Consider the following 22,326-nt stretch of genomic DNA (forward strand, 5'->3'; position numbering starts at 1 on the left):
CGATGGAACGGCCAAGGCAAAGGGGTGGGCGATCGGAACGTTCCATGTAAATAAACCTGTGAAGTGGAGGAAGTTGGGAGGAGGCCAAGGCGGAGACTGCTTTTAGACTCCCATGTGTGTGCTGTGTGGCTATGATCAAATGCAACAACAGCCCTTTCGTCATTCCTGCAATGGTCCCGCCACCTTCACAAGGACGATCACGAGGACCAGACATTTTGTGTCTAATCAAGTACCCGGCACAGTGCCCATCCCACAGTGGAGGCCTAGGTACAGGAAGTCTTGTATTTAGAGACCATGTGATTAAAAACGTTGACACATTTTACTCCATGGCAGGCCATGTATTCCAACTCCTTGTGCAGCCACCTCATTCTGTAAACACAAAATCCCACAGCGACACGAGCTGAGTAAAGATTGATCATAACATTACGGTAATCCTCCAGTAGCCTAATTGCGTCCACTGACCTATAAGCGAGGACAGGACTTAGAAGGCTGTGATATTCTTTAGGGACTAAATCTGCTCTTATCTCTAGAATAGTCATTGTTCCTGTGTTTATCTCCTTCCAAGTGATTGTCTTGGACACCTGAGTGTGTATCTGAAGCGGCCTGTGCGATTGGCCTATTTTCTGTATTCTGCTCAGTATGTATGTAATTGCATATTTAAACTCTGATTTCTCAGAAGGCCCGACTATGTGACCCAAAACTCCGATCTGCATCAAAACTGTTCTCTTGGCACTTGTACAAAAATCCAATTAGTTTCCAAAGGACAAATTGTCTTTGGGGACTCAACTGACCTGAAGTTCATGACTAATCTGGAGGGAGATCCTTCTCTACAATTTTTTTTTTTTTTTGAGTCATAGATGATATACATTCAGGGCTGTGTGAAACTAACGCTCATGTAAATTAATCAGGGTTACTTTCCTAGGTTTATTTGTAGAAGTCACTAAGCAGATATGAACTTCTACTTGGACATGCCAGGCATTTCTAAGAGAAAACCGCCAGACAACCTTTGGGGGTGAATGTTAAGGTTGATCGGAGCTCTGGTGACGAACACTCACGTCTGCTTAATTTCTCGGATTGTTGCAGGAGTCTGCCAACTGGTTAATAAGATGGAGGAGAACACTGGCAAGATTAAACCTTTCAACCAAAATGATGAGCAGTTCCTGGAAGCCTTTGTTATCTTCTGTGGCTTGGGGATCCAGAACACACAGATGTATGAGGCGGTGGAGAGAGCCATGGCCAAGCAAATGGTGACATTAGAGGTGAGGACAAAGCTGGCGGGATTTGGTCTGCTCGGCCACGTGCGGGGCTTCTCCTTTCCCTCCCAACGTGAGCAGTGTGGGTGTGTGTTCTGGCAGTGTATCCGCACAGACACATGTGATTCTCACGATGATGTCTGTACCTTTATCAATGTCGGTACACTTATTTAAAAGTTAAAGAAAGTAGATTTCAAGTATTAGACTCTCGCCAAGGTCCAGATGACCAAGCCAAGACTCTGGCCCATCCCCCGCCTTTTCTGCCCAAAGCAGTGTTTGCCATATCTACTTCCTCCACACAGATGCCCGCTGCCCAGTGCCCCCAGTCCGTCTCTTCCCTGTCTAGCGCCCCCATGTTTCTGTCCATGAGGATCCCTGTAAAGAAATCAAGCCTCTTTCAGACAGAGGTCCATGGCCTCTTGATTCTGAAGCTTTTGATCCAGATGGGTTCATGGGGAGGCTGTAAATATTGCTGCTGCTGTCAAATAGAACTTTAAAGTAAAAAATTTAAAGAATTAAAAAAAACATTCTGCACAACCACATTTTTTGTTCAAAAGGAATATCTAAAATAACTCCTCATTACTTAGAAGTTACGATTTTTTGAAAACAAGAATTACAATTTTTTTTTTTTTTTTTTTGTCAAATTAGAAGATTTAAAGTAAGCCCGACCTTAGGGTAGCACTGGGTCCTGGTTCCATTGTGAACTTAATAGACCCGGTGTCCTCAGCTGCTGTGGATAGCTTTATCTGTTCTGCTCTTGACTTGTAGACTCTAAGGGCATCTTTAAATCTGCGTGACCATTCATCCCAGCCTGCAGTTTTCTGCATGGATTTGATGGTTATTACAGGCCTCACCTGAGAACCATTTTTTTTTCTTTACAAATAGCGACTTAAATATGTCTATTCATGCGAGAGTTCTATTCCCGTATTCTGTACAAAAGGACATTTCTGAAAAGCAGTTCAAAATAAACACTTGCTGCCGTGGGTGAGCCAGAGATGATTTCCAGAGTGACTTATAGATAAGGAGTTTGTTATGTCAACAGCATCAGAGTGACAGTTTCAGGATTTCCTCTAAAATTAAGGAGCTTCACTTCAGGTGCAAACACTCCACCCTCCATGCAGGTTTCGCTGTGTTGACGAAAACCACAAGCAGGGGCTGGCAGTCAGAGGAGCCTAGTAACCTCTCCAGGAAGTTGGGGGAGCATCCCAAGCTGGTGTTCTGTGTGCATTAATCGTATTGTCTGGGTAACCTGGACTCCTGTCTTACCCCTAGGTCCTGTCCTATCACGCGTCAGCGGCGGAGGAAGAAACAAGAGAGCTCCAGGCTTTAGCGGTAATCCTTTCTTTTGAAAACTTGCTGACCACAGCCATCTAGTTAATATACAAGTGCTTTTCACTAGTGGTGATATTTAGGTGATCACAGGAATTATTTATGTTGATTAACGGTACTTTTCTTGATAGGGTACAAAGTCACCAGTAATACAAAACACCACTGACTTATGTTGACTTTGTAATATTATTCTGTTATCCTGATTGTTTTTTTTTTCCAGTTCGCCTCTTTCTTTCACCAAAATTAACTTAGTTTTTATTTACTGGGGAGACTGAGGTGGGTGACTGCAGATGGTTGGTTGTCGCCGGTAACGGGCTCTGCACTGTCAAGAACTGAGAGCGATCCGATTTCTGACCAATATGGTTTACGGCAGGGTGCTTGAAATTGGGATCGGATCAGATAAGGTTGGTTCCTGGAGTCCTGTCGTGATTCAGGACACATGCCAGACACTCTGGGTCTCTGCTGGGAACGCTCCGGTAGCGGTCCGTGTAAATTTGAGGCCCTGACACTCAGCCCTCAACGGTTCGTTTGATGCACTTACAATGCTTGCGTTTTAAATCCGTTGCTGTGACACAGCTAGGTGTATCTGAGAAAAAGAAATGTGTGGGCCAGGGGTGGAAAGTTGGAACGGATCATAGACATTCTCTTTCCTTGTTATCGACACCGTAGCTTGCCAGAACGTAACCTCTTTATGCGTTACCGACGTGTTCTTATGGAAGCTACAGCTGTGTTGTGAAGACCACCCTGGGGCCTAGAAACGCCAAAGAACTTCAAGTTCACGCGGCCTTGCAGCCGAGGGAATGAGACAGAAGTTCATACGTTGGTGTAGGGCGCTGAACCCAGGAGTTGAAAGGCCAGTAGAAAGAGGCCTTGGAGACATCCTTAGTTAAATTGTCATGGGTAGGAACATGAGTCATCTGGCAAGGACAGCAAGGAAATCAGTAGGTGATTGTGTCTGAAAGGTCACACAGGGTTTAAAAGTGTCATTTGCCTTGGGCTTAATTGACATTTTGTTGTTGTTGTTGTTGTTGTTGTTGGGACAGGAGACAGGCTCTATCACAGTAGCCCAGCCTGGCCTGGAACTCACTTGAACTCCTGACATCCCTCTTGCCTCAAGCTCTCCAGTCCTAGAAGTATAGGTGTGAACTACCTCACCCAAGTTAATTAGCAAATTTGCCTAGTCCACTAACGAGACCTATTACTCAATTATATGTACACTGTGAGTAGGAAACATTCTGTGCTCTCAAGCCCCGCAAGGCATGAAGCAGTGTCAAGGTAAAGGAAAAGCCATACCCTGCCAAGTGTCTTATGGAAATCCAAAGAGCAAACTCAGCAGCTTCTCAAGGCGATGCTAAAAAACATCACTGGAGTATGAAACTCTGTTTTGCACTTCAGAAAGAGCAGAGTCTTTCACAAAAGTCTAAACTTGGCTTTCTCAATTATGCCTATAATTTTAGCAAGAGAAAATCACTCTGGAATAGCGGGAAATTGCTGTGCAGCGTATTGTTCAGGGCCATCTGTGGCTCCATTTAGAAAATAGATGTCTGGCAGCTGCACTGAGCTATGTAGGGCTACGTCTTTTGTAGGTCAAGTAATTTATCTAAATCGGTTGAAATTCAGCAAGCGATTTCAAGTCTAGCTTTCTGTCAACCAGATAAAAATTCTTCTACAGCTCCAACTACCCAGGTGTCTGCATAACCCAGCAATTCCCCCAAATCGCTGTCTCTGCCATGTGTTTGCTTGTTTATGTCTGTTGCAACTGTAAAATAAATTCAAAAGCTGTCACATATTTTCCTAACTCCTGTTTTGAAATTTTACTCTTCGGAGATTAAGCAATATATGTACCAAATGTACTATATCCAGAATACAATTCTCTTGTCATAACCAAAGAATTGATAGGAAATTCAAACATCTCACCCCCTTCCCCACTGTGCACACAACTTAACTTGATTTTTTTTTTTAAATCCCATTTTTCGTCTGTCCTTCTCTTGATTAACACTGAGTATAACAGAAATCGGGCCTTTCAACTGAGTGTGTTGCCATGATATTGATGACCCTTAGTCACAGGTTGCTGAGAAAGCAATAAAAGAACCCCTGTCACCTGATCGTGGTTCTTTAAAGTTAATTGAGATACCAGAAGATAGGGCTGGGGGATGATTTGGTAGTTGAGAACATTAGCTACTCTTGCAAAGTACCTGGGTTTGGTTCCCAGCACCTACACTGTAGCTTTCAGCTGCCTGTAGCTTCAGTTACAGGGATCCAGTGCCCTCATGTGGCCTCTTCCGGTGCCAATCACACAGTGATACACACTTATACCTACAAGCAAAGTTATCCACATGAAATAAAAGTAAAATAACCTCTTAAAGAAAGATACAGAATGTAAGTTTGATTAAACCAACAATTGGAACACGAATGTGTGCTTGACTGACTGGGTGACTGATTGCTTCTTCTGTCTTCTGGTCCTACAAGAAAAGCAATAGGTAGTAAATAGGTATTAAAGAAAATAAACTACGTGGTTTGGCACTGAGTCTGTTCTGGTCCAGCTTCGACTGAATTTTACGGAATCGTGGATGATGGATCTAGAAGCTAACTGAATTTTTTGATGTCTTAAAGGTGCTTTGAGTCTCTTTGAGAACCAAATTAGAAAGAAAGGGCTATGGTAGCCACTGAGGTAAGATTTCCTAGGACAGAATTCCCCTCATTTTAGATATGCCATGTAGGCCCAGCCTTGATCAGGCGACTGCGGTGAAGGACAGAGCCAGGACCTGACCCAAATCTGATGCCTAAGTCAGTGTCTAGATCAAATATCTCACAGCAGGATACTCATCGCCCTTGATCTGGGGAAATCCTTTAAAAACTCACCAATTAGAACCTGAAACTTTCAATTAGATAGTTTAACCAAGAGTTGGTCCTGGGGTCTTGATGATACCCAGTGCTACTGAACCGCAGTCATCTGTGGTCTCGGTAAGGGATTAGCCTCCTTAAACTGGGCCAGAGCCTAAGATCATCTCTGGCCTCTCGGTGGAGGCATCCTTTTTTTTTTATAGAAATCTAAAATGATAAGACAGCTACGTGTTCTTCACATATGCAAGATTTCAATAGGTTATCTGTTTGAGTCTTCCTGTCTCACTTTGATTTTTCCTAGTGGACAATTTCTAGCCATAATCTCATCTCCAAATACTGAGACTCTGTTATTGAACTTCTTATAGACAATGGTTGTGCATAGCTTGGAAACACCACAGTTTTTAAAATAAGGTTTGTATGTGGACCTAGGTAAGCAACATAATAGCAGGTCTGTGTATATTAAAGTATGCTCATAAGTTCCTCTAAGTTTATACTTATAAGTATTTATATAAGAATTTTATCATGATGGCTTTGTTGTATGATTTTTTTAAAATGTGTAGCCCAGGCTGGCCTCTAACTCGTGATCCTCCTGCCTCTGCCTCCTTCAGCAAATCCTACCGGCATGCGCCACCACAACCAGCTTGTTGTATGATTTTTAAAAAATGTAAGCTCATTATCCAAGTTTTTAATATATGTCTTCCCTACTAAAGTTAAAGGAACCACTTATTTAATTCAAGAAAGAAGGAAACATACTGATTTAGTAACTAATGAAAATATTCAAGTTCTCTGCCTCTGTGTCTTGTCTACGTCTCGCTAGAAGAATGGGTTCCAAACTGCCTGGTGCACCTAAGTCTCTGTAGATTCTTCTCATTTGTGTTTGAGTGCACCCCTGTCTTGGAAAAAAGATACATTCTAATAGCAATAAAAACTGTGTGTGTTTCCTTTTTAAACATACATGTTGAGAGTTTGAAAGTGCGGAACAGAGGTAGCAGTCTTCCGCAGGGTGTAGGATAGTGGCTGTCACAGGGGCTTTCTTCAAAGGTTGGAATGGCCTTGTCATCCTTTGCCTAGGGCACCTGAGATGGGAGTATTGGTCAGGGCCCACAGGGGAGCATCCAGCACTTGGCAGGAGACCTTTCTTTGAAGCCACTGGTATGACCTATCAAATATATTCATTTGATCCCTGAAAATTTTTTCCTTAAAATGAGAACTAATTGAAATTTCTCATTTTTACTGACTAAATATCAAAGAGAAATGGAACAAAATGACTTTATAAAACATTGACGCTATTGGAAGAATTTGACATTTTATGGAAGAGCAAGTTCAATAGCTCCCCTTCTTTTCAAACTTATTTTAATAAATATTTCTTGTGCAGAAGGAGCCTTTTATTAACGGCTGGCTGTAAAGACATGTTTCAGTCCCCTTGATTTCTATTTGGGGCTTGAGAGCTGATACTTAAGATCTAAGGCAAACTGAATGCCCTGATATCCATGTGGCTTGTTTTTTTTTTTTTTGTTTATTTATTTATTTTGATATAAAGAATACACAATCAAATAGATTGTGTAGCCCTGTGCTAAGACATTTCCTATAGGCAAAACAGTAGCCTTCACCAAAACTAAGAAATTCAATAATCTTTAAATGATTAGTATATTTATTTTACCCAAGTGGGATATTTTCCATGTTCACATGCTTAATAGTTTTCATGGAAACCATACATTTGAAAAATACAATCATAGTTGGGCAGTGGTGGTGCACACCTTTAATCCCAGCGCTCAGCAGGCAGAGACGGTTGGATCTCTGTGAGTTCAAGGCCAGCCTCTCGGTTTACTGAGAAACTTGAACCTGTGCAGCTGTACCCTACTGTCTTAATGCTACACTCCCTCTTCATCAGTGCTCTAACTGAGACACGGGAGATTTGAACATGCCTGTGACGTGTCTGATTTCAACATGGATTGTGATTCTGCAACTTGCTGAAGATTTATCTGGATTTTGTCTGTCAAATTCTTTTAGGAAACCCATAAATTGTCTTATTTTCTGATCATGGTTTGAACCAAAAAAGATTGAAGTCTAGAGCAGCTTCTGTGTTTCACCCTTCTGAAGCAGCAGCGAAGCAGCCAGCTCCCCTTGTGGTTTCTGCCCATTAGACTGTGGCCTGGCATTTACCAGTGGACCCACAAAGGGCATTTCATTGGAGACAGCCACACTGACCACGTAAACGGCTGTGTCATTAGCTGTGGATGGCCTCTCCTGAAGCACTGGGTCTCACAGTGTTGCATCCATCGGAATCACTTGGAAGGCTCATCGCAACACACAAATGGCAAGGGTGTACTCCTGGCTTTTCTAGTTCACTAACTCTGCATTGGGCCCAAGAAGTTGTATTTTTAACAATTTGTATATGCTACTCTGATGGAATTCTGGGTTCTTCTGATTCTGTATCAATTATCCAATCTCAGATTCTGAGTCATGAGGGTCTGTTGCCTACAATCACTTTTGTTACAAAAGTGACCATTGTCAGGATTCAATGGAGGAAATACAAACTGCCTTGAGTTTTAAGACAGACAAACATTTTCTTTGAAATCATTTGAAGAAGTCAATGAATGACCCCAGGAAGGAGTTCCTGGAACAGAATATATCTGAACTATTGTATCATATCTGGACATACCATCAGACACATAGAGTAGATCAGGAAGCCACTGGCCTGTCAACTCTCACCGACATCAACCATGCTGGCAGATATTTGGATAGCGGAAAAGAGACTCTATGTTCTGTAAGGCTACACTTCCCTCCTTAGTAATTAAATAAACTACGATAAAACAAAAGCTAACATATAGAATAAGACAAACAAGCAAACAGAAGGAAAAGAGTTCAAGGAGAGGCACACGAAATAGATGTAGCTGCACTTCTCCTTTCGGCTCTAGGACCCCCATGCTGCGCACGCTGCCTCCATCTCTGTGCATTCATGTGTGCACTGATACTGTTGATTTATACTGTTGATTTAGAGGACGTTGTTTCCTTGGTGTCCTCCATCCTCTCTGCATTTTACATTCTTTCTGCCTCCTATTCTGCAGGGTTTCCTGAGTCCTGGGGCAGGGGGAGATTTGATGGAGACATCCCACTTAGGGGTGAGTGTCCCAAGGTGTCTCACTCTCTGCGCATTGTCTGGCTGTGGGTCTCTGTATTTGTTTCCGTCTGCTGCAGGAGGAAGCCTCTCTGATGGTGACTGAGCAAAGCAGTGATCTCTGAGTATAGCAAAATGTCATTAGGGGTCATCTGGTTTTGCCCTAGGTCCATGAACTACCTACTGTCAGTCTTGGGCACCCAAGCAGTATTGGGTATGGGTTCCATCTCAGGGAGTAGACTTTAAATCAAATCAGATACTAGCTGATTAGTCCAGCCAGCTTTTTTCTACCATTGCATTAGCATATCTTGCAGGCAGGACACCAATGTAGATAAAAGAGATTGTCTGAGTCGGTGCTCCATTTCTTCTTTGGTAGCCTCTAGCAGAGTGCCTTCTTGTATCAAAGATGCTAATATGTAAGGGTGAAGGCTCTAGGTAGGCACAAACCTGCCTTCTCCATGTTTAAGAAGTTTTGTGGGTGTTGTCTTCAGCAATGGAGCCTTGCTGTCAGTTTGTGACGAGGAACCTATATTCTTGGCAGCAGACTGTGTTGTTTGGGGATCCCCATGGGATCCCTTTGACCAACAACTCAATTAAATGTAGCCCAGTCCCAGTACTGGAAGCTTCATTTGGTGACAAGAGATGTCCAGCTGGGGCCCTGTGTCTCCCCTTATTTGGCAGTTTCGTTTATATTGCCTTCATATATATGTATATTTTAGGAAGCTTCTACTATACTAGGTTTCCATACTACCACTCAGATGTCCTTAATTTTATCTGTCTCTCCCCGTATTCCTCCCTTCTCCCTTCCACATATAGCTACATTTGATCATCTCATTCCAGTCCCCCACCATCTATCCATAGATATCTATTCTATTTTCCTTTCCTAGAGAGAGCTCTCTTCTCCCACCATATCTAGACCCTTACTCTACATTTAACTTCTGAGGTTCTGTGTATTGTAGTTTGGTTATCATTGACTTAACAGTCCGTATCCACACATACACAGACGCATACCATATTTGTCTTTCTTGATCTGGAGTACCTCACTCAGGATGAATTTTTTCCTAGTTTCCATCCATTTACCTGTGAATTTTATGGTTTCATTTTTTATGGCTGAGTGATCTTCCATTTTAAATGTGTACCACATTTTTATACATCTAAGTTGTTTCCAATTTCTGGCTATTATGAATATTGCAACAGTGAACATAGTTGAACATGTGTCTCTGGTACAATGAAGTGTCCTTCAGGTATATGCCCAAGAATGGTGTAGCTAGATCTTCAGGTAGATCAATTTTTGAGGAACCACCACGCTGTTTTCCATAGTGGTTGTACAAGTTTGTACTCTCAGAGAGATGAGTGTTCCCCTTACTCCACATCCTCATCAGCAGGAACTGTCAATTGTTTTATTGATCTTAGCTAGCCATTCTGAGTGTAGCATGAAGTCTCAAAGTAGTTTTGATTTGCATTTTCCTGATGACTAAGGATGTTGAGCATTTCCTTAAGTGTTGTTTCTCAGCCATTTGAGAATACATTTGAGAATTCACTGGTTAGAGCTGTAACCCTGTTTTTTGTTGGGTTGTTTTATTGATACCTAGTTTCTTTAGTTCTTTAAATATTTTGGATATTAGCTCTATATTGGATGTTATTGGTTTTTTTTTTCAAGTTTTATAGGCTACCTCTTTGTCTGAATGACTGTATCCTTTGCCATACAGAAGCCTCTCAGTTTCATGAGGTCCCATTTATTGATCTTTGTGCTTGTGCAAATGGAGTTTTGTTCTGAAAGTCTTTTCCTGTGCAACAAGTTTAAGGCTATTCCTATTTTCTTTTCTGTCCATCTTACTCATAAAGACTATTTCAAGGTCTTTGTCTTCTGCTTCAGCTGTACTGCCGATCTCAGGGCCTGGGTGGGATAGCTGGACCCTAGTGGAGACTTTGTCCTGGCTGGTATTGATTGTACTTACACTGTTGTCCTGGCATCTGGGTTTCATTATAATTCTAGGCGCTGATATCCAGTCTTGTCTTTGTTGGGTGGGTGTTTTGTTCCTTGGTTTCTGTTGCCCTCTCTGTTTCTTAGGAGGTTGTGATGGTTGTGTGTTGCCTGGTACAGAATTCTTCTGGGATCTTGATAGGTGTGGCTACTAAGGTTCAGGGCAAAATGCATATCTTGGTATTGGGACCTGACACTTAGGAATGGGAATGGACTAAGAAGGGGGAGCTAGAGGGGGGGTCCACTGGAGGAAGAAAAGCAAGATATTCTGCCAGGATGTCCTTAGTTCCCTGGGAACGGGTGTAGAGAGTGCGGAGAGGCCACAATAGGGAGTCTGCCACACAGCTGGGGATGAGATTGGGGAGCTGGGTTAGAGAAGATGAGGGAGAGCGAAGACATGAAGTTTGCTTATCTGTTTTGCTGGCCTACTTGCTTCTCTGGCAGGGTTGGCTGGTGGATTCCCAGGGAATGCCTGCTGGAACCGGGGGCTGGGATGAGGTGAGGGTAGGGAAGGGAGGTTGGAGGAGAAGACCTGTATGATCTCCTGGAGATGTTGGGCAGGAAAGGAGCGGAGGCTGCAGCGAGCAGTCTGCTACCGAGTTTGGGATGCCACTGGGTTATCACAGTCAGAGGAATGAGAGGTGAAGATCTGCAGCCAGCCTACCTGTTCTCCCGGCTGGTGTCTGCAGCCATGGCTGGTGTCTGCAGCTAGTCTGCCTGTTTCCCCAGCTGATGTCTGCAGTTAGCCTATCTGTTTCCCCGGCTGGTGTCTGCAGCTTGCCTACCTGTTTCCCCTAAATTCTAGTGCATACAACTGTGACCAAAAGAAGTTCTGAGAATCTATAATTGTACCCGACTGCTCCAGCTCCACCCCCAAATATTACACACTTCGGTCTCTGTTTCTATAAAATGTGCAATATTTTATTTTCTGAAATAGTAAAAAAAAAAATCCAGAAAGTTGACATTTTATGTGATGGTTAAAGAAGGAGCATTTTAAGGGATTTCTGACTTTCTCAAGCCTCGTTAGTGACTGGTCCCAGTTCTGAACCCGGTATCTGACTAAAAGGCCCTGGTGGAGAATGTTTGCCTGTCTCTGCTGGGGTCCGTTCATGGAGTCTGTTTGTGCTGTGGTGTGGTAGCGACTGAAGAAGGAAAGAACACTTCTTTCCTGTCAGTCTGAGAGGCCAAGACTCCACGCACAAAGGGGAGGCCTGGGCTGGGCTGGGCTGTGTGGGCCACCTCTCCTGCAGCTGTGGAATATGCTTTGTGGAAGGAAAGGAAGAAGCCGTCCTGCTGTAAGAAAAATGATGCTGAGGAATAAAACATCTGTTCTCTGGTCTGGTGGGTATGCTCAAGGAGAGCAGATGGTATCTGTTTCCTCCCCAACTGGAGCGGCTCCCTCTCTGATGCTGGAAGCCACTGTAAACAACGAGACCTTTTTCTAAACATGTTCAGTTGTCTTCCCTGGTTCAGCCTCCACAAAATCCATGGGACTGGCTTCCAGGGTACATATTTTCTCGCGAAGTTCTGCCTGAGGGGAAGAGTCTTACAGGATGGAACAATCTTGTCCACATGAAGTAAAACATGACAGCCACCATGAGCAGGGAAATAGCTTTGAAGGTATAGGGGCTATCGAGCGCCCAGTTGCTCTGGGAGATTTTACTATTTTGACGGCTTTAGTTCACAAAGTTGAAAGGAAGACAGGATAGTGCCGTCTGAATGCTAAGAAACCGAAGGGGTTGGGCAACTGTTTCCACTCAGTATTTCTTTTCTAATAAACAAAAAGGCTCTTTTTATCAAGTTGCTCTCATCCTGATCTGGCTACCACCAATGCTAACACTCGGTTGCACGCTCACGGAGTAGATGATCCATGAGTGTGCGAATAGGGGGCCCTACAAGTTCAAGTCTCCACAGGCTTCAGCAAGCGTAGAGGAGAGAACGAGAGAGAGCAGTGAGGCTGCCAGGGTCCCTTGACCTTGGCCAGTTAATTATTCATCAGTGCTTTAGAAAAAGAGTTCAAAGATCGTGTTGGCTGTTTAATTTTCCTAAAGCCTAGACAGCATAACAAATTAGGTGTTTCTGAGACCAAGATTAGGATGTACTTGGAGGACTGCCCCGACATAGGCAGATGGACCTCATCCTCCTGGGAAGCTTTAGGACTTTAAGAATCTTAGTGCACGCCTATCGCTAGCCTGAGCTCCATAGGAGGCTCGTCTTGAAATAAAATGAAAATTGCTAAGTTAAGCAAGAAGAATAAGATTTTTTTTAAATTCTCTCCCAGTTACTCTTAAGTACTTACGTTAATAAATAAAAAGGCATAGGAACCACGACAATAAGTTACAGCCATTCGTGCCACTTAGCAGGTATTCCCAGAGAGGGGCTAGCACGGGGGGGGGGGGGGTGCTTACTCCTACTTTAGATTGTAACTATGTCCTAGAGGAACTTATCAGTTAAAGAGCAGGAGCTCACAGAAGCAGATAGTGCAAAGGAGGAGAGATGGATGTAAAAGAGCAAGACCCTCCAGGTGCTTGCTACAATTAAATGACTGTAGCAAGCCAAGGATTTCAGGAGAAAGAGAGAGAGAGAGAGAGAGAGAGAGAGAGAGAGAGAGAGAGAGAGCGCCACCCCTTCCAAAATACAAACAAAATCAGCTTCCCACGGCCACCTGTAGTGGATTAAATTGAAATTCCCACACCAGTGCTTTTGTTAGCATTGAGGTGATTGACATGTTCAAGCTAGGAGGAGAATCTGCATAGGCTCCACTGTAGACTCTACAGGGTATCAGTGAAGCCAGATCTGAGCTAGGTAATGTGCTGTCTTGGAAATCAGCTCCGTTCCTTACCTGACCTCTTTGTCAGGTAAGGGTGCAGAGTATCCACAAAGTTTTTGTATGAATGAAATACAAATTGCCTGGACCATTATCTTTACAGCGCTTACTGCTTGACTTCCGGCAATGGGATAATTCCAGAGAGTTGCATCTGTCAGATGAATAAGAGGTATAAAAGAGCCAGATTTTTGGGGTCCTCTTTGCTACACTCTGTTTGAAGTGCAGTCTCCTAGTAGCAAGCCTCTCACCTCTCTGGAATCATATTTGTTAACCCCATGTGGCTTGTTTTTAAAAGGGCAGGGGGATCGATCCTGTGACAAAGATTTCTAGTCTATTGCACTTTGCCATTGCTTGATAACGTACCTGAGAGAACCAACGGAAAAAGAAAACGTTTATGTGGGCTCATGGTTTCAGAGTTTGTAGTACATAATCAAGTTGGCTCTAGGGCTGTGGGGTCTGGGGTTGACCCAGTGCATTATGGGAGAAACCTGGTAGAGAAAACTGGTCATTCCATGACATCCAGCAAGTGTTTTCAGTAAGAGGAAACGAAGGCTCCAGAGTCTCTTATTCTAGGTCATACCACCAGTAAACTAATTTCTGCCCCGCCCCCAGCTCCACCTCTTGACACGTTCCACCGCCACGTGCTAGTTAGTTTTATATAAACTCAACACAAGCCGTTTTGTAAGAGGAAAGCTTAATTGAGAAGATGCCCCCACCAGATTCGCATGTAGGCAAGCCACTGGTGCTTTTTCTTGATTGATGATTGATGTGGCTAGGCACAGCTCACTGTGGGCAGTGCCACCCCTGGACTGGTGGTCCTGGGTGCTCTAAGAAAGTAGGCTAATCAAGCCATAAGGATCGAGCCGGTAAGCAGAACCGGCTCTTTGGCCCCTGTACTAGTTCTTACCACCAGGTTCCTACTCTGAGGCCCTTCCCTGGCTTCCTTGGATGATGGACTGCAAGTTGTAAGATGCATAAATGTCTCCCGCCCTAAAGCTGCATTTGGTCATGATGTTTTACCGCAGCAATAGAAACCCTGACTAAGACATCCCAACAGCATTGGGCTGAAGAACAAGCCCACTGTTTTTTTTGTTTGTTTGTTTGTTTTGTTTTTAAACATTCCAGACCCAAACTATAGCAATATTGAAAGGAAAAATAAAAGAAAGAGGATGTTCCGTGGCCCTACAGAAAAGTGAGAACACATTGTGACTAACTCCGTCTTAGTTCACAGCTCTATTTCATTTTCTTCTCTTCATTAAGGCTGCTGTGGTACCATCTGCCCAAACCCTTAAGATTACTGACTTCGGCTTCAGCGACTTTGAGCTGTCTGATGTGGAGACGGCGCTGTGTACAATTCGGATGTTCACTGACCTCAACCTTGTGCAGAACTTCCAGATGAAGCATGAGGTAGGAAGGCAGCGATGTGCATTTGTAAAAATGTGTGTGTGTGTGTATACTTATGTAAGTATAAGTCTGTGTGTAAGATAGAAAACTGTACCTGACTAATAGCACCTAATAGGGGTTTTTAGCTTCAATGATTAACATACCCTTGCCTAAGAAAACCCATCAGGCTGGGCGGTGGTGGTGTACACCTTTAATCCCAGCACTCAGGAGGCAGAAGCAGGAGGATCTCTGTGAGTTCGAGGCCAGCCTGGTCTACAAGAGCTAGTTCCAGGACAGGCACCAAAAACTATAGAGAAACCCTGTCTCGAAAATAAAAAAAAAAAAAGAAAGAAAACCCGTCATTAAAAATGCATTCATTAAACTGGGTGGTGGTGGTGCATGCCTTTAATTCCAGCACTCAGGAGGCAGAGGAAGGCAGATCTCTGTGAGTTCGAGGCCAGCCTGGTCTACAGGGTGAGTTCCAAGACAGCCAGGGCTACATAGAAAAACCCTGTCTGGAACCCCTCCCCCCACAAAACACATATATTGGATTCCCACCATGTGTCAGGCACCAGGTGGAAGAATATAGGAGGATTTTACCTAAAACGACGGGAGAAGCGCAAAAGCAGATGACAGGAGGTACTGGGTAGGACACAGGGGAGGGGAAGGTGGCCAGAGAAGCGGCTGGAAGGGGGAGCAGCAGAACAGGTAGTCTGGGGAGCCATCTAAGGGAACTGGCTCTCCTCCAGTGGCGACTCACGGAGGAGTTCGAAGCCTGGAAGTACCTGACATCATCGCCAAGGCTGTGATGAGCACGTAGAATGCAGCAGCACCAGGGCCCTAGTGTGAGGCCAGACTCCTCAAACGAGGTCATCTCTGTGGAGCAGAAATGAGACCCCTTGGGGCCCAGTCTCCAAATACAGATTGCCTATATAAAGCTTTCTGTCTTCAATGCTTTTATGATTCTATTTAGCCCTGCCTTGATTCATACGGTGAAAAGTTACTCGTATGCTCTTCGTGATTCCAGTGATGAGCTGACCCCGCTCTCAAAGGCCTCACAGAATGGAAAGAAACCCGAGGGCGAATATAACTAAGGTTGATCGAGTGTCACTTATCTTCCTGGGGCCCCTAATCTGATTCTCACTTAAATTTAATCAAAGTTCGTATTACTTTTCTTCGATGAAGCGCAAGCAATTCAGACAGGCTAATGATGGGGTCTCTCTTGTCTGAGTGTTAGTTGGGGGATGCTGTGTTGCTTGATTATTCCAACAAATTCCCACGAATGGACCTTATTCGCGAATGAAGAAACCAGGCCGTCACTGAGGAGGAATGTCATGGACTTCAGTCACAGACCTCTTAGTGGTCCGCACACATGCACCCGGAGAGTTTACCTCCCATGTTCTCAGTTTCCTCACCTCTCAGAGTAGATGATGTGACTGCTCCGGGGGAGCCAGTGTGAATTACATGTTCATCTGTACCTTACATGCCTGCGTATGTGTGTGCTTGTAACATTCTGCTTAATCCACAGGTACAGAGAGCATGTCAATTATCTCCCCTTTCAGCCAGTTTGACCATGCTAAATCACCATCAGATTTTTTCCACGGTGAGATAGGATTCACTTTGAAAGTCCACCCTGTGGATGTGATAAGTTCAGATCTGGTGTCAGAAGTCCTAAATATGGATCCCAGTTTTCCTTCCTAATACCTTGATCGGTTCCATGTGTTCCCAGAGTGTCCGCATCTGTGACTAACAATGACTGTCTTCCAAGGGCTTGGCTAGAGCACAAGAATGTGATTCTTTTTGAAAAACGCTTATTGTTGATTTACTTTTTGTTTGGCTTACAGGTAGCATTTGAGGACAGGGTATTATAGATAGATACTCATTTTTCCTAGCAACCCTTTCTTCGGATTCTTAGCCGCAGGAAGAGCCTGCCTCTCTAGATCACCTATTTTCTTTTTCTTTTCCCCTACCTTAATGGCAAAAACAAGCAATAGATAACTTCACATGAACAAAGTAAAAATAGCTCGTCGAGGTAATTTTTTTTCTCCAGTGGAACTCCATGACCCAGACTGGGCTAGCGAGCACCCCAGGGCAGGAAGTTCAGTTCATTTTTATTCTAATACAGATGGTGACTGTATTTTTCCCATTGGCCGGGTTCTGACCTCACAGTCTTTGAGATTGGCTGGTTTTAAAAGACTCGGTGTAAAGGAAATGAAGGAAAGTGATGAGTTGCTCCAGACCGTAGGCTTCCAGGATTACAGGGAGCTTTTTGTGTAAACAAAAGTTTTGCCAGATGGAAGAGATGAAAAGATTTTCATAACAGTTGTACAAGGTGGGGAGATTAAAATATTTTAATTCCTTTACATAGAACTTTTACAAGGTGGGGGAAATTTATGGAATATTGGCACTCTGTGAGCTAATTTTGATTTAAAATGACTCTGGGCAGCATCAACCTGACCGTTGGGGTTATTTCGGTTGGCTTTTCTGCTTAAGTGTCTAGTCTTCTCTTGTGTTTCAGGTGTTATTGTCAGTGTAATTTTAGGTGGGGAGGATGTCCCTACCAAGACATTTCACACTGAACAACAAAACTCCAGCATTAATTGATGCTGGTGGCAGCCACTGCCTGTCCCTGGTCTCTGAAGCAGCCCACTATATTAGAATACGTGTTGACTGTGTTTCCATGTCTGCCCTTTCTGTCCATACCCCCTTGAACTGTATCTACTGCACTTTATTCCATGGTCTCTGGGGAACATAGGTCCTTTCTGCAGGTTCTTAGTCATGTAGGAAAAGAATTTTAGAACAGACTCAGACACTTGAGGATCATTTTATCAGAGTTTAGGCAGAATAGCAGGGAAGGCAAGCTGGAGATGTCAGTAGCTGCCAGGAGCCGAGGGCGAGAGAAGGCAAGGCTTTCTGAGTAGGTTAAGAAGCCACACAGGCCCAGCAATGGCAGTCAGTGAGCACCTGCTCGGGAGCGGGAGGTCTTCAGAGGGAAAGAAAAGCCCAGAGCATCAACGCAAGCAGGTTTAGGGTTTGGGTCAGTTTGGTTTGGAAAAAGGAGCTAGAAAGAAGAGAAAGAAAATATTGCTCTCTGAACTGGCACTCAGAAAGTGAGCAGGCCTAGTGCGATGACAGAGTCAGTGGCAGTGGCTTCTGGGTTTCCCAGCGCACATCTCTTCTTAGCAAGTGCTTAGGCTTCATCTTTCTTCTCCCCTCCTGGCTGTAGGCTATTCTCTTGAAGTCGGAAGACTATCCTTCCTGTCACAGACAGTCTTTGGCCTTCCTCAAAGGTGTTATCAACCACCGACCAAACCTCTTTACTGATAATTAACCTGAACTCTGTTTCAGATTTGAATGCCCTGTCATTCCCCCTCCCATGCCCAGGAGGTGGGCTCCATTGTCTGTTGTGATCAAGGGTCCCATCCTCAAAGAGCCCCAAGCTACTATGTTTTACCAGATCCCCAAAGAGAGTTACTCTAGCCATGGTTTAATTGCAGGGTAGGAATACATATTTAATACAAGCTTTAGGCTTTGAACTAGTGAAGAATATATTGAGACATTGAATTTCCAGTTTTTCTCATGACTTTTCTTGCTGCTTTAATTAATCACAAGAGATTTTCTACATGATACTGATGTGTACTCTCAGAACACATGAAAGTACAACGTGTGGCTTTCATTTAGGATCCCCCTACTGTGACTGCTCTGTCATCTTTCCACCAGAGTGTCCAAAAACATCCAGAATAAAGAGCTCTGTGCTGAGATTTCAGTGCTGAGTGAGCACACATCCACCGTGGCCACACAGACCTGCTTACACAAGGACACAGGGCCCAGTGCTCAGAAATCCAGAGGTTCTTCGTTGGAGAATTCTCCGGGAACTGAACCACAGAACTAGAAGGCAAAGCCATAAAAAGAAAAGTGATTAGGCCAAGTCCTCTGTGCTGGAGCAGTTTCTACCAACAGTGCAGAGCCTCCCGCTCAGCCCCCAGAGCCAATCACAAGGCTGGACGCTTTCAAAGCTGCGTTCTTTCCCCTTGAACGTTTTCCAGTCCCGAGGCAATGTTCTTTGTGTTTGCAATATCCCCAGTGACACACTTGGGGAGAAGCGCATCCTTGTTTTTACAAAAAGAGCGTAAATCATTCAGATTTTAAGAGAGGCGGGCTAGTAACACAAACAGAATCGCCAAGCTTAGCTCATGGGTCCCTGAGGATTTAATTTAATACTCCACTTAGAAGTTAAATTAATCCCAACTTGAGAGACTTGCTTGAACAATTTTGCCTCCCCCCCCTTCCCATCTTTAAAAAACAAATGTTTTCCATATGGCTCCCAGGAGCTTTCCTTCGTATACATTATTTCCATATTTTGATTTCTTGGTAGGCAGTCATTAACTGTGCCTAACCCTTAGGCAGAACCGAAAGTGTAAATAAGAGGGCATCAACCTGCGACTCTGGTTTGTCCTGAGACTTGAGCTAGATACCTCGACCCCAGCCCCCTGAGGTCCTGGCACTCAGGGTACAGCGTGAGAGCATGGAGTGGACTCACTCTCCACCCCTCGTGCACCTAGGACTCAGATTCTAAGGACGGCACCAGGAGATATTTTTTTAAAGGTAGCTGGTGTCCTACCCATGACAAAATACCTTTCTTTGAGATATTATCCATTTTCCATCCAGTCGAACTAGGTTAGCTTAGTAGATTCTGGACTGAACCACTAATATTTGAATTCTGGCTCCGCCCCTTATGAGCAACCTCCACTGACAGGTTACCTGATGGAGTGTATTCTTCCTTCTTTTCTTCCTTCCTCCCTCCCTCCCTTCTTTCCTTTCTCTTTTTCTCTTTTTAAAGTAGTTATTCATTTTTTTCTAACATATTTTATCAATTATTTGAGTTTCACATAATGCCCCCCATCACATTCACTTGCCTGACTTTCCAGGTCCACACCCCTACCCCCACCCCACCCCTGTCCCTTGGGCCTTTCCCAAAGAAAAAAAAAGAAAAGAAAACCCAAGCCAGTCCAATTTGTATCGCCCGTATTCTCACTGCAGCATGGTGACATGCGAGTCCTTTAAAACTGAGCCCTTCCCCACCCCCAACCCCACACCCCCCCAGCCCCCAACCCCCCACCTCCACCCCCGCCAGAAGCCATCAGCAGTGAGGAGCCAGTGTTGCTCTCTTCCTTTGTCAAGGGGTCAGAACAGTCATGCGCGCCTCTCTTTCTCGCGGCTGTAGGGATTGAGCGTGAGTGCCGCAAGGTGCCGGAACTCAGAAAATGATGGCTAACTTGGCAGTCATTGTCGCTCCTTCTCCTTCATCTCCTAAAGGTTCTTTGCAGATGGATTTTAAGTGTTAAGAAGAATTATCGGAAGAACGTCGCCTACCACAATTGGAGACACGCCTTCAACACAGCACAGTGCATGTTCGCCGCTCTGAAAGCAGGGAAGATTCAGGTACTCACAGCCGCCCGGAAGTCTTCTTAGTGGAGTTTACGGCAAGCCCGTCTTTCACAGCCGTTTGGAGCTCTGCTTAGTAGCGTTTATGGCGAACCCGTCTTTTCAAATTATTTATAACGTGCAGCTATGGTCTGATGTGGGACGTCCTTCTGTGTATGTGTTGCTTTTATTGGCTAATCAATAGAGCTGCTTTGGCCTATGGCAGGGCAGAATATATCCAGGCTACAGGAGATAGAAAGAGAGTAGGCGGAGTCAGGAAGATACCATGTAGTTACCAAAGGAGACAGATGCCAGAACCTTGCCCAGTAGGACACAATACACAATAATCGTGGCAATACACAGATTAAGAGAAATGGGTTAATTTGAGATGTAAGAGCTAGCTAGAAATATGACTAAGCTGTTGGCCAAACAGTGTTGTAATTAATACAGCTTCTGTATGATTATTTGGGTCTGGGTGGCCAGAAATGAACCAACTACCTCCGTTTACAATGGTCGTTGACTAATGTACCACATAATGACTCGTGGTGGGTTGAAGATTAGCACTGCAGGATAGTTGGCTGCTAACTTTCTTTGATTTAGAATAAATACAGTGTAGTAAAATCCCCTGACTTCATGTTATGTTTTAGTAGTCTTTGGGCAAATAAATATTTCTGCTAGAGGAAGAGACTGAAAGCTAGATATACATTTATATATTCACACTCAACTGCTCCATGGCGGAATAACTCAAAACTCACCAAGTGTTGTCATAGACAAGCTCCTGGCTGTCAGTCCTACCCTGTGTGGAAGGCGGCCACTCTACACCTGCTAACTCAGACAGGTTTCGCTTTGATGTGCATTGATCTGAGGCCAGTTAAAAGGAAGACGAGGGTAGAAAACATTCACCTAAAGCATTCATGTCCAGCCAAATCCTGTCGTATGTTTGTCCTTAGATTTTTATCTTCAGAGGGAATTGACTAAACTATTCTGAGTAAGTAATTCTAAGCATCTATTATGTAATCTAAATCCAGAGCCTCCCAGTTCTAAAAGTAAATTTAAAAATATTCTCTGTCAAATTCACTTTCAGGGGTTACACATTTTAAATGGTCAGTTTTAAAAGAAATGACTGGCCGTGGGTTTAGTTTAGTGACTGAACACTGGAACGGCCCCTGTAAAACCCTGTATTTGATCACTGCACGTAGAAAATAAATAAAAGAAGAAGGAGTGTCCTCAAAGCCATACAAAATAGCATAGTGCGATTTCACTCCTGCAGAAACATTGTAAGACCAGAATAAACTCACTCTGGGTCGTGCAAGAGTCCTAAGGTTATCACCCCTGAAAGTTATCCGTGGCTTTCATGAGGGAGAGTGAGGCCATGTTTCACACTTGCTTCAACGCTTACGGTGCTGGGAGTTCCCGGAGAGAGTGACATGGCAGTCTAGCCTGCATTTCCTCCTGACGATGGGAATAGCGGTGTAAGTAATACAAACGGCAAGGCCTCAAAAATAGCCAATGGGCTTAAGAATGTATTATACAACGTTTGATGGCCCATTTCCCCTCAGTAATCTCATTTCTACTCTTTTGTTTAATAGTAGCGTGGTGTAGGTTCCTCAAGGATGTCGCAGCCCATCACAGAGAGCAAAGCCATGGTTACAGAGAAACAAGAGAAAAAGATAATTGAAGTTTGTTACAGTCATTCCACATGTAGAAAAATAAAGATTCGTGACATTAACAGTGGGTGGGCAGATTATTCTTTTTTTTTTCACTTGAAAAACTTACATTGTGTGTGTGTGTGTGTGTGTGTGTGTGTGTGTGTGTGTGTGCACATAGGTCATGGTACACGTATGACCGTCAGAGGACAGCTTTTGGAAGTTGGTTCTCTCCTGCCACTCACGTTGTTGGGCTTGCATAGCAAGCACTGTTACGCACGGAGCCAGCTTGCTGGTCCCAGGTTATTATCTTGGAAGCATCTCAACGTTTTCTGTAGTCGAGTGACATTTGTAATAGCTCATTGTGAATGAGAATCTAAATGACTGCCTACGGAGCAGAGTGTCTGGAGTCTCTGTGACGACGCAGCAGTGTAGGAATTAGTACTGAAAAGCCACAGGAGGAGGCCCTGCACGTACTTTATCTTTCTTTTTCTCTTCTTCAATGCCTTTGCACACAG

General features: G+C 44.1%; 1 protein-coding gene across 3 annotated transcripts in view; it reads left to right on the plus strand.

Annotated features, from left to right (window-relative positions):
- Pde5a (phosphodiesterase 5A) overlaps window positions 1-22,326 on the plus strand; it is a 121,225-nt gene that overhangs the window by 77,003 nt on the left and 21,896 nt on the right. For all 3 annotated transcript variants that reach the window (XM_050145701.1, XM_050145848.1, XM_050145785.1), the window contains 4 exons: window positions 1,084-1,259; window positions 2,526-2,585; window positions 14,616-14,762; window positions 20,055-20,180. In XM_050145701.1, coding sequence (XP_050001658.1) covers window positions 1,084-1,259; window positions 2,526-2,585; window positions 14,616-14,762; window positions 20,055-20,180 — 509 coding nt within the window. The remainder of the gene's footprint in view (window positions 1-1,083; window positions 1,260-2,525; window positions 2,586-14,615; window positions 14,763-20,054; window positions 20,181-22,326) is intronic.

The sequence above is a fragment of the Alexandromys fortis genome, unplaced genomic scaffold (assembly GCF_014885135.2).
Source record: "Alexandromys fortis isolate MF-2015 unplaced genomic scaffold, M_Fortis_MF-2015_v1.1 scaffold_19, whole genome shotgun sequence".
NCBI lineage: Eukaryota > Metazoa > Chordata > Mammalia > Rodentia > Cricetidae > Alexandromys > Alexandromys fortis.